The 13,445-nt window shown below is 40.1% G+C and overlaps 1 protein-coding gene across 2 annotated transcripts in view; it reads left to right on the top strand.

The window, feature by feature from the left end:
* Nucleotides 1-13,445, top strand: part of map2k5 (mitogen-activated protein kinase kinase 5) — a 318,051-nt gene that overhangs the window by 211,289 nt on the left and 93,317 nt on the right. For both annotated transcript variants that reach the window (XM_059953007.1, XM_059953006.1), the window contains exon 16: nt 3,167-3,238. In XM_059953007.1, the coding sequence (XP_059808990.1) occupies nt 3,167-3,238 (72 nt within the window). The remainder of the gene's footprint in view (nt 1-3,166; nt 3,239-13,445) is intronic.

The following is a 13,445-nucleotide window of genomic DNA, read 5'->3' as shown; positions in this document are numbered from 1 at the left end:
AGGAGGAATGGGAAAATTTTGCTCTATCACATTGTGCAAAAATACCCAAAAAGGCTGTAATTGCTGCAAGATATGGTTCAACTAAGTACAGAGCAAAGGGAGATGAATCCTTTTGAACTGCTGACATTTTTAGTTTTTCATGCTTTACGATTGTCCCCGTTTTTTTGGCTTAAGCCAGCATAAAAGCCAAGGGGAGGGGATATAATACACCAAAAATTAGTGGGAAGTAAGCAGATTGGACAATAATATTAAAGAAGGTACCAAAAGTTTCTTCAGATACATAAAGAATAAGAGGTGAGAGTGTATATCAGGCCACTAGAAAATGTTGCTGGAGAGGTAGCAATGGGGGACAAGGAAATGGTGGACAAACTGAGTAAGTATTTTGCACTGTGGAAGACACTAGCATTATGTTGGAAGTTCCAGGTGTTCGGGGTCATCTGGTTTGTGAAGTTACCATTACTAGGAGAAGGTTCTTGGGAAACTGAAAAGCCGTGACGGTAGATAAGTCACCTGGACTAGGTGGTGAGCACCCCAGGGTCCTGAAGAAGGTGGCTGAAGAGATTGCGGAGGCATTAGTAATGATCTTCCAAAAATGACTAGATTCTGGAAAACTGGGAAATTGCAAATGTCATTCCACTCTTCAAGAAGGGAGAGAGGCCATTATAAAGGAAATTATAGGCCAGTTAGTCTGACCTTAGTGGTTGGGAATTTGTTGGAGTCAATTGTAAAGGATGTGGTTTCGAGGTACTTGAAGGTGCGTGATAAAATAGGCCATAGTCAGTATGGTTTCCTCAAAGAAAAATATTGCCATGAAAACCTGATGGAATTCTTTGAAGAAACAACAAGCAGGATGGACAGAGGGGAATCAGTTGATGTTGTGTACTTGGATTTTCAGAAGGTCTTTGATAGGGTGCCACACATGAGGCTGCTGAACAAGCTACAAACCCGTGGTACTACAAGAAAGATTCTAACATGGATAAAGCAGTGGCTGGTTGGCAGGAGGCTAAGAATGGGAATAATGGGAGACTATTCTGGTGGCTGCTGGTGATTAGGGGTGTGTGTTGGGACTGATACTTTTTATATTATATGTCAATGATCTGGATGATGGAATTGATGGTTTTGTTGCCAAGTTAGCAGACAATACGATGGTAAGTGGAGGGACAGCTAGTTTAGAGGGAATAGACTTTGACAAATTTGGAGAATGGGCAAAGGAGTGGAAGATGGAATACGGTGTTGGGAAGTGTATTATCATGTACTTTGATAGAAGAAATGAAAGGGTTGACTATTTTCTAAATGGAGTGAAAACACAAAAATCTGAGGCACAAAGGGAATTGGGAGTCTTTGTGCACGATTCCCTAAAAGTTAATTTGCAAGTTGACTCTGTGGTGAGGAAGGTATATGTGATGTTAGCATTCATTTCAAGAGAACGAGAATAAAATAGCAAGGATGTAATATTGAGATTTTATAAAGCACTGGTGAGGCCTCACTTGGACTATTGTGAGCAGTTTTGTGTCTGTTCTCTTTGAAAGGATCTGCTGAAACTGGGGAATTTTGTAAGGAGGTTCACAAAAATGATACCAGGATTAAACGGCTTGTCATATGAAAAGCATTTGATGTCTCTGGGCCTGTATTCACTGGAATTCAGAATAACAATGAGTGGCCTCATTGAAACCTATCAAATGGTGAAAGGCCTTGATATGTGGAAAGGATGTTTCCAATGGTGGGAGTGTCTAAAATGAGAGGACACCGCCTCAGAATAGAGGGACACCCTTTTAGAATGGAGATGAGGAATTTTTTTAGTCAAAGAGTAGTGAATCTGTGGAATTTGTTGCTACAGGCAGATGGGCACGCCAAGTCCTTATGCATTTTTAAGGCAGAAATTGATGGATTCTTGATTGGTAGGGATATGAGGGCAAGACAGGAGATTGGGACTGAGAGGAAAAATGGATCAGCCATGATGAAATGGCAGAGCAGTCTTGATGGGCCAAATAGCCTAATTATACTCCTATATCTTATGGTCATATGGCTCTACTGTGAAAAAAGTTGCTTGTGCATCACAGATAAAAATTCTAAGTTAAATTGATCAAAATCTTGGGTTGTAATACTCATTTATGTGAGCAAACAGTTGGGGGCTGAAGACTTCTACAAGCCATGGTAAATGAAGCCAATTTTAATCCAAGTTTTCAAAATCTTCACTGGTAACATTTGTGTTATATTTTGAGTTCTATATTCATTTCCCTAGGTGAACTGCATTCAGAATTTAAAGTGGTGGTTTTAGTTGAATGCCATGTAAGTTCCTGATCACTGTTGCCTCTGCAGCATCATGGGGCACAGAGCTGTGGTACCACCTGAGAGGGTAAAATCAGAAGTATTCTTTCATCTGCCACTGTACTTGGCATTAGAGCAGCTTTGGTGGAGACTGTAAGTGTGTGGTCTCCTGGAGTTTTCTCATGAAGCAAACTCAATTTGTGTGGTAATGCTTTCTTTATTAAATAGGAGAATTAATATACTCAATGGCCACTTTATTAGGTACCTCCTGTACCTAATTAATTGCCCTCTGGGTGTTTGTTGGTGATCTTGTGCTGCTCTAGCCCATGCACTTCAGATTCAATTTTTTGAGTGTTCGGAGATACTTCATTGCACACCACTGTGGTAATGCATGTTTTTTTTTAGTTACTTTTGCCCTCCTGTGAGCTTGAACCAGTCTGGCCATTCTTCTCTGACCACTCTCATAAACAAGATGATTTCACTCACAGAACTGCTGTTTACTGCTTGTTTTTTGTTTTTCACACCATTCTCAGTAAACTCTAGAGATTTGTGTGTGAAAATCCCAGGAGATCAGCAATCCTGAGATATTTAAACCATTCTGTCTAGCACTAACAATCATTCTACAATCAAAGTCACTTAGATCACAGTTCTTCCACGTACAGATATTTGGTCTGAACAACAACTGAACCTCTTGACCATGTCTGCATGCTTTTATGCATTGAGTTGCTGCCACATGATTGGCTAATTAGATATTTGTGTTAACAAGCAGTGTACTGAATAAAGTGACCACAGGGTGCATATTTAAATGAAATAGAAACACATAAAATCAATTTAGTTAGATTTTTGATCATGGTTCAGATATGTAATTCTTAAACTGTTTTATTATATTCACTTATAGCCAGAAAGGATAGCGGGTGAACAGTATGGAATACATTCAGATGTGTGGAGTTTTGGTATCTCATTTATGGAGGTAGGTGGAATGTCTGTTTATCTGTTATATCTAAGAACAAGACTGTTCTACTCCTTTTATTCACACCATTTCCTATTCTGCCTTTAAATTGCACAATTGGTATCTGCTGGACCTTGGCTTGGCAGCACTGATGGAGGCTGTGAATAAGTATGGTTTACCTGGGTAAATCACAGGACACTTGAGGGTGTTGTTAAATTGTTCCCTATTACAAAACAAAGCCTTACATGAAAAATGACAAAGTAACCAGTCTACTAGTAGGTGCCTGAGCATAGGTTAGATGAGTTCTCTGCTTTTGATCCACCTTTGGTATGTGAGTGAATACTATAAAAAGTTCTTGATTTTTCTCTGCACTTAACCCATGGACAGGGTTGGAATCTTATGGCTTCTTATTCCAATACTATCTGGACAAGCTCAAAAGTCAGAATTCATGTTTAACCTCCTGTGTGGCATTATGAGATTTAGTTACATGTGCACTGCTGTATTTTGGAAAACCTTAAGAAATGGGCTAAGATACTAAGGGTGGTCATAGCCAAAGGATGGTAGTGGGGACGAGCTCCCACTGCTAAACAAATGCTCTCCATGGCGTGCGTCTCAAACAGCCTCTGACAACCAAGTCCAACTCCTGGCCTTTACGTTGGCATAGTTTTTATGCCCGGCGGAGCTATTCTCACTGACAGGAGAAGGGGCATAGGTGGACCACTGGCGCCTTAAAACCTGTTGCTCTGGGCAGATGGGGCTCATTAACCATGGATTGTAGCTATCTTGGAGAGGGAAAACTCCGATTTCAAACCTCCGCTGCCTTGCGGCTATACTCGCTCATGGGAACGGATTTGGGAGTAAACCCCAAGGAAAAATCCGGAATCGGAGTCCCGAAGGCTGCTGACTCTGTACCCAGCACCGGCACGGCAACTCCTGCAATGCTGCTGGCACCAAACTGTATTGACTTTCGTCGTTCCTTTGGACCTGTCGTCAGCATGGGAGAAAGGGACCCACTGCATGGGCAACATGGGATCTCCATATCAATTCTGCCCTGGCTTGCGCCCTGACAAAGCCACTCCTAGTGGTTACCAGAGGCGCAGTACCCATGGTCGACCATGACCAACGGAGGCCACACAAGATAGTAAATAAATGCAGGTTCATTATTTCATTTTATTATGTAATGGAGCAACTTTTATTGCATAATTAAATACCCGTGGCTTATCAAAGAGTCCCAAAGTGCTTTGCAAGTTCAATATCAAACAATAAATTGAAGCATGGACTAGATGAGCTGAATGGCCTGTTTCTGTGATGGTGTTTTGTGACTATTTTTGTGCACGTGACCAAAACCTTGGTTGAAGTTGTTTCTTAATAGTGGAAAAGTGGTTTGTGGATGTAGCTTTTGATTTAGTAGCTGAAAATGTAACTGGCAATAACAGAACAATTACATTTGCGTATTAACAGTTCCTGGCAGAGCTTCACTATGGTCACTTTGACCAACAAATCATGGAGAAACCATCATGAACTCCCACCACCCCCAATGATCCTGTGATTTTAGTCTCTAAAGCGGACATGCGAGTGGCCTTCAGAGAGTGAACCCACGAAGAGCATCTAGACCTGATGGGGTACCTGACCAAGTACTAAAGACTTGTGCTGGTCAATTGGCTGGAGTATTCACTGAGGTCTTTAATCTTTCATTTCAATAGTCTGAGGTACCTGCCTGCTTCAAGCAGACTTCATTAATACTGGTGATTGAGAAGAAAGAACATGGTAACCTGCTTCAATGACTATCATCCAGTAGACTTACATCCACCGTGATGAAATGTTTTGAGAGGTTGGTAATGAAGCATATCAATTCCTGCCTGAGAAGTGACTTGGATCGACTCCACTTTGCCTACTGGTACAACAGGTCCACAGCACATGCCATCTTATTGACTCTTCATTTAACCCTGGAACATTAGGACAACAAAGATGCATACAACAAGGTGCTCTTTATTGACTACATCTTGGCATTCAATACTATCATCCCCTCAAAGCTAATTAATAAGCTTCAAGACCTTGGTCTCAATATCTCCCTATGCAATTGGGTCCTCTATTTTCTCACTTGTAGACCCTAGACAGTTTGTTTTGGGAAGGACATCTCCTCCACGTCTTCATTAGCGCAGGTGCACCACACTATGTGCTTAGCTCCCCTGCTCTACTTGCTTTACACATGACAATGTGGCTAAGCACAGCTCCTAGGCCATATTTAAGTTTCCTCATGTCACCACTGGGGTAGTCTGAATCAAAGGTGATGACTAATCAGCATATAGGAGGAACCAAATTTGGTGCAGTTCAGCAGTGGAATTTTGAATGAGCTTGCAGTTATAGAGAGGAGTGTTGTGAGCAGTTTTTGGCCCTTATCCACAAAAGGATGTACTGGTATTGGAGAAGGTCCAGAAGAGGTTTACGAGAATTATCCTGGGAATTAAAAGGTTAATATGTGAGGACAGGTTGATGGTTCTGGGCATGTACTCACTGGAGTTTAGAAGAATGGGGAAGGGTCTCATTGAAACCTATTGAATATTGCAAGGCCTAGATAGAGAGGAGGTGGAAAGGATGTTTCCTATAACGGGGGAGTCTAGGACCAGAGACATGGTCTCAGAATAGAAGAACAAAGCTGAGGAGGAATTTCTTTAGCCAGAGAGAGGTGAATCTGTGCAATTCATTGTCACAGCTGGCTATGGAGCCCAAGTCATTGGGTATATTTAAAGCAGAGGTTGATAGGTTCTTGATTAGTAAGGGTGTCAAAGGTTATGGGGAGAAGGCAGGAAAATAGGGTTGAGAGGAATAATAAATCAGCCACAATGGAGCAGGTTTGAATCACCTAATAGCCTAATTTTGCTCCCATGTCTTATGGAATGGATGACTAGAGGTAACAAAGGCAACAGATAAACTGAGGGAGTTGGCATTGTAATGGAACTAAACCATCTTGGTGATGGCCCAGGTGTAAAGTCCGAATCTAAACTTTGGCATCAAACTTGGAATGAGGTTGCATATTTAGTTTCAAAACCTTGTTTATTGTTGTTAATCCCAATTAAGCAGAGAAGGATCTCTTCAGTTTGAATTGAATTAAGATTCACTGCCAAGTGTGGATCCTGGAGAAATACTTGTTTTGTATTTTGCAAAGTAGTTCACAGCTGTCGTATAATGTTAATCTTAAGGGAAAATAAACAAATTGCATCAAATTTACCCAGGATTTTGCACTTCTTGCAATGTCTGCCAGCCATTTAAAGTCTTCGCTGGAACTGCTGTGCATAAATGTCAGGTATCTCCAGAGTATCTCAACTTCAGTTGTTTCAAATATTTCAATTTATTGTAGGGCATTGAACCTTTCAGTTAAAAAAAACTGCACTTCAGTTCACTGATTTGTCTGTATACTTACATTGTGTGATGCATATAGTAAATCTGTGGTACTGTTCCATTCAACTGACACAAAATGGTGGTTATTAGTAATTTAGATGCCCTAATAGGACTCAATAAAAAGCTGAGCATCTTTACATCAGCTTTGTTTATTCTGTAGAGTTGCACCATTTGAGTTTGTTTTGTACATTCCTGTCCACTGGTAGCAGAATTCATATTCTTCTGAAATTAAATCAGGCAATTACAGTCCGTCAGGCTAATAGATTGATTACAGTTCTAAGGCAAAAAATAGCCAGAAGTTCACCTTCCGTGTCTGTTTTAGCATGTTTCTTGTCTTCATAAATCACATTAAAGGAAGCATTTATTTAAAATACTAATTAATGTTAAGTGCCTGTTTATGATCCTAAGGCAAGCCCTTATTAACGAATTATAATTTCCACATATGTGCTCAAACTTGAAACATTGCTGTGATATTCAGGCTTAGTACACTTTCTGGTGTTAGTTCTTTTACATTATAATTCTTGTGTTATGTTGAAGTGGCATTAGAATTTTGTTTTTTGTATTAGAATAATCTGGTTGAGCCCTTGCCTACAGTGGATAGTGTATCAAATAGGTAGAAATTTTCATATTAAAATCTCAAGAATATTGACAATAAAACTGGGATACAAAATCATATTTTCATTTTAGTACAGCTTAAATTTGGAGGTGTTTGCAGGTATAAGTTATTGGAACCTCTATATTATAAAGAATGCACAACTTATAATTTTCTCTTGACTAAACCATGTAACATTCTGTCTTGTGTTTTCAGATAGTGCAGAGGTCCTTTACCTTATTTAATGCCATGGACTAGTACCAATAAGCAAGGGGTCTGTGGACTCCCGGTTAAGAATCCCTGAGTTAGTGTAATTCTGATGAGATACTGCAGTTCTCTTCAGTCAACATGTCTTTTAATTTTCATTCAACGCACAAAGAAGTTGGAAGAACCCAGCGAGTCAGGCGGCTTCTGTGGAGGCAAATGAGAAGTCATTGTTTTGGGTTGGGCCCTTCATTGAGATTTATGAAAGTACTGATGAAGGCTCTTGATCCAAAATGCCTTCTGACTCTCCTTCCACAAATGCTGCCTGATGCACTAAATCCATTTCCTTCCACAGATGCTGCCTGAACCAGAATTCCTCTGGATTCTAGCATCTGCACTCTCTTATATTTCCCTATTCTAATTTTCATTGTTTTGTTTCTTATTAAGCACTGATTAGAAGTGAATAAAAATAAATCAGTTTTAATATTCCACATATTATCTGTTTGAGTTCTATTAAGATATTATTAATATCTCTTAAATTATTATTATCCAGGATTTTACCCAGTATATTTGTGCAGTACATTAAAATTACTATAAATTGCAGTTAGATTTTTTTTAAAAAGTAGTGCAAAAAGAGAGCAAAATAATGAGGTAGTGTTCATGGGTTCATTGTTCATTCAGAAATCTGATGCCGGGGGAAACAAGCTGTTCATAAAGTGCTGAGTATGTGTCTTTAGGCTTCTGTACCTCCTTCCGGATGAGAGTTATGAGAGAGGGCATGTTCTGGATGGTGAGGGTCCTTAATGATGGATGCTCCCTTCTCAAGGCATCGCTTGAAGATGCCCTAAATGTGGGGAGTCTAATGGTCCTGATGGAGCCGGCTGAGTTTGCAATCCTCTGGAGCTTTTTCAGATCCTGTGCATTGGTGTCTCCATACCAGCCAGTAATGTAACCAGTCAGACCAATGCTCTTCATAGTACACCTTTAGAAATTTGCTAGAGTCTTCAGCGACATACCAAATCTCCTCAAACTCCTAATGAAATACAACTACTGCTGTACTTTGTAATTGCATCAATATGTTGGGGCCAGGATAGATCTTCAGAGATGTTGACATCCAGGAACTTCAAGCCAATCACCTTTTCCACTACTAACCCCTCGATGAGGACTGGTGTATGTTCTCCCAACTTCCCCTTGCTGAAGTCTACAATTAATTCTTTGGTCTTACTAACATTGAGCACAAAGTTGCTATTGCAACCAACCAATCTGTCTCACTCCTGTACATCTCCTCTTCACCACCTGAGATTCTACCAATAACAGTTGTGTCATAGGTGAATATATTTTAAATGGCATTTGAGCTATGCCCAGCCACACAGTCATGAGTGTAGAGAGAGATTGATGGAAGTCCATATACATACATCATGTCAACCACACTACAGTAACAATCCTTTCATCAATCCTACCGATGGTATCTCTTCGACGGACAGAAGTTGTCTGGGGACACTCCAGTTAAAAGTCGATATTTCAAAATCACTATCAGATTAGTGGTTAAACTTGAATTATCCTTTGTTATTTTTAAAACTTTATGTAAAGGCTTTCAAAATAAACTGACAAATTCAAATCAACCAGGATGCAATTGCTGTCTATTTTATCAACTTGCTGCCTCCTGCCAATTAAACACATTACAAGAAGAGAATAATTAGTCCCTTCAAATCTGCCAATAATCCAGGTTTTCTTTCACATTCTAATTAAAAGAAGTTGTCCTACATGTATGAATAAATATGCCTAAAATTATTTTCCTCTTCTATTTTTGATTTATATTTGCCTTGAGGCATTTACATGAGCAGGCAGCATAACAACCTTATACTTAAACCGAAGTCCATGTTAACTAGATGTCACGTGGGAGCGAGAGACTGTATGCAATCCTGGCTAACCAGGCTTTCCATCTTCCTTCGAAATTTAATCCATACAGCTAACTTCTGACTACCAATTTCCAAGGTAGTAATCATACCATTTTTGTTAGTCCAAACTGTCAGGAGTTTGCCCTATTAGTGTTGCACATCTCCTGCTAGACTCAGATTCAGACTTATTTATCACATGTACATCAAAACACACAGTTAAATGTGTTATTTGCAACAACAACCAACACAACCTAGGTATGTGTTGAAGGCAGCCCGCAAGTGTCACCACACATTTTGGTGCCAGCATAGCATTCTCACAACGCTTGGGAGAACAACATAGAACACAACAAAACAGATTACAGCAAGCAACAAAATAACAACAGCAGACCAAGCCCCTTTTATCCCTTTCATCCTCCCTCTCACTCTCTCCTACACGTGGGTAGGCATCCAATCTCCAGAAGTTCCGATAGTGCTGATACTTTTAGGGGAGGGACTAAATGCCGGCACTAATATGGCATATTGCTAGCAATTTGGTGTGAAACCCATTAAGCTTTTCTGTCTTCTGGACTAGTTTGATTGAATGGTTTACTGAAGTCCATGCAGGAAGATCCTTTGCCCTATCCCCTTTCATTCATCTTTGTCACCTAATCAAAAAGGTTTTTGTCTGAAACACACTGCCAGAACTGGTGGTAGAGGCAGATACATTAGGGACATTTAAAAGACTCTTGGATAGGCATATGGATAGAAGAAAAGTGGATAGTAATGGGCTGTTTAGGAGGGAAGGGTTAGATTGAGTGTGAGGTAGGTTTATATAGGTCAGCAAGGCATCATGGGCCGAAGGCGCATATTGTATTATGTTCAGTCAAATTTATGAGACTAGATCGTCTCCATGCAAAAGCTTGTTAAACATCCTTAATATATGTTTCTCCAAATACTAGGAAATCCTTTTCCTTCTCTAATTTCTTAACCACTGATGTCAGGCTTGCTGGCCTTTCATTTTCTGGGATTACACTCATGTTCCTCCTTACAGGAACAGCGTGATCTATTTTTCATGTACTGGGACCTCATCAGTGGCCAAAGAAAAGACAATAGTCTTTGCCAAGGCCCCAGTAATCTCCTGCCTTCTCTCCTTCAATATCTTGGGATAGATTCCATCAAGTGTATATACTTTAATGTTTTTCAAGACACCCAGAATCTCTTCCTCAATATCAATATGGCTTGGAATAGCAACATAACCCTTCCTGATCTCCCTGTCATCCATGTCCTTCTACATGGTGAATACTTATGTGAAGTACTCATTTAGGACTTCACCCGCCCATCCTCTGCCTCCAGGCATGAATTCTCTCCTTTGTTCTTGAGTGTATCTATCCTTTCCCTAACTACCCTCTTGCTCACATATACATGAAATAATATCTTGGAGTTTCCCTACTTGCCAAGGATATTTCATGGCCCCATTTAGCCGCCTTAATTCCTTGTTTATGTTCTTTCCTGAATCCTGCATATTTCTCAAAGTACCTTGTCCATTTTCATTTTGATTGAACTTTCAATCTCTCTTATCATCCAAGATTCCTGAATCTTGTCATCCTTATCTTCTATGCTCATAGGAACTTTCTTAACAATAGATGCCCCAGGATGGATGTGTAAGAGAATCGGGATTGTGCTTTTATTGTGTTTGCCAGTAAATTTATTTGGTTTATTGGTACCAGTAAACCAATACATGAAAAATACACTTCAATCTAGCTATTTAAACATTGTCCTAAAATCATTCTGGTTAATTTTCCCTAAACTACCTCAAGTTATTCGTATGCAGTACCCAACCTCAAACTAGTACTTAATCTACATAGCTATACCCAGTGCACTACGTCACTGGAAGTGTCCAGCTTTATGGATCAAGTGAGAGAGAGAGAGAGAGAGAGAGTGTGTGTGTGTGTGTGTGTGTGTGTGTGTGTGTGTGTCTGTAAGACACTTAAATCTGTGCAATTAAGGGCAAAATATATATAGATAGAAACATACAGTCTTACATCGTCACCATTAGACTTCCACGAAAATCATTAAAGTAGTAATAATTGAGATATTTATGTACACAACATAATACTGTCATGTAATGTTGGCATTCACGTTTTATTTGAAATATTTTGATTATTAAAGTCGTTGAGAGGGGAATGTGGTACAAATGCAGTAAAAGTTCATGCTTCTGAATAGCAAGCCTGTTAAGCAGCTTGAAACCACTTGCACGCAACCCATGATTTCCCGAGATATGTGACCAGTAGGTAAGGGCCCATTCCCCATCAAGAACACTTGATATTGGCTCCTAAGTGTATGTTCCTCACTATTTCAAGCAGTAATTTTGCAGCTTTTGTGACAACAGAGGATGCTACTTATTTAATAGTTTCTCTTGTCCATTGTTTTTTTTTGCTGCATTATTTCTCCCATCTATTCCCAGTGTTGTACTGCAAAGATAGGTTTAATATATTTTTCTAAAGAAATTCAAATAATGCATTTGATTTAACTGAAAGTATCAGATATGACAGTAAATCTCTCCTGTGCCTCCTGTCTTTACAGTCCTCTTTCATTCTCTACCCTTAATTTTTGTCACAAGTCATTGTCTCCAGAGTAAAGTGCACAGAACAATTTGGCTTTGTTGTATTTTGTTAATTGGCATGTCAGTTGTTTCTCAAAGGGCCCCTTCAACATGATGTTATTTTATTGAAGCAGTCTGAGTGATACAGTGAGTAGAGTAGGCAAGGACAAAGGTTTCAGCAGGAAAAATTGTCTTGAGATAGGTGAGTAACAGGCAAAAAGGATTGACAAGGTCACTACCATCAAAGTATTCCAACAATTGAAGTAGAGAGATAATAGATACACCGTGTTAGTGTCAGTTCCATTATGTATGCTGCTACCATTTGAAGTGTGACAATTGAATGCAGAGTGGTTGCAAGAAAAAGTCAAGTCCAAAATCAAGTTATTTTTGATGTATTTAGTAAATATTAATTTGTAGAATGGACATAATGTGAATATTTGTGCATACATTTTCTCACACACTTTTACAACTTGCTTATTCTATACAGAAAGCACATTATCACTATTTTTTTAGAAAGATCCCTTTTCAGTTTTGTGTCTTTTCATTTGCCCTGCCTGAAAATAGCATGGTGCTATTACAGCTCTGGGCAATCATGTTCAGAGTTCAATTCTGGTGCTGTGTGTAAGGAGTTTGTATGAACTCTCCATGAGCACATGGGTTTCCTCCAAGTGCTCCGGTTTCTTCCCATGTTCAAAAGACATACTGGCTAATAGGTTAATTGGTCATTGTAAATTGTCCTGTGGTTAGGAAAGGGTTAAATAGATGAGTTGCTGGGTGGTGCTGCTTGTTGGGTTGGAAGGGCTTGTCCTGCTGCATCTCTAACTAAAAAATAAAATGAAATGTCATCCACCTTTTTCTCACAGCCAGAGAAGCTGCCTGATTCATTGTATACAGATTGAAGGCTTAATTTTATATCTAAAATCATAAGAGTCGCAAGGCACAGAAACAGACCCTTTGGCTCAACTTGACTATGCTGACCAAGATGGCCATGTTCAGTGAAATAACGTACTGTGGCGACCCACTTTCTGCGCAGGCGAACCGGCTCACAAATAGCCAGCGCGCAAGGAGAGACTTTGATAATGCACCTCTGATGTAATTTCCTCCCGGAGAGGGTGGGCGCTAGGGATTAAATGCCAGCACCGCAAAGTTCGAATAAACTAGTCTCGAAACGACTTACCGACTGCGTATCGTCTCTAGCTCTGTATGTAGTACATCACTACATTGGTGACCCCGACGGTCCAAACGGGATTTGGACCAAAGATGACCGACTCTTCATCTGTTCACGCAGTTTTGCTAAAACTGCCGACTTTCTGGACGCTGCGACCACGCGTGTGGTTTAGCCAAGCAGAAGCCCAGTTCCAGATTCGGCAGATATCCTCTGATTCCACGCGTTACTACCACGTGGTGAGCACCCTTGACCAGGAGACGGCCGCCCAGGTTGCAGATTTCATACAGTCGCCCCCAGAAGAAGGCAAATATGAAGCATTCAAGGCACTGCTCATTGGGACCTTTGGCTTCTCACTGCATGAGCAGGTTGCCCGCCTGCTTCACCTG

The sequence above is a fragment of the Hypanus sabinus genome, chromosome 28 (assembly GCF_030144855.1).
Source record: "Hypanus sabinus isolate sHypSab1 chromosome 28, sHypSab1.hap1, whole genome shotgun sequence".
Lineage (NCBI taxonomy): Eukaryota > Metazoa > Chordata > Chondrichthyes > Myliobatiformes > Dasyatidae > Hypanus > Hypanus sabinus.
This window is presented reverse-complemented; position numbering and strand designations above follow the sequence as displayed.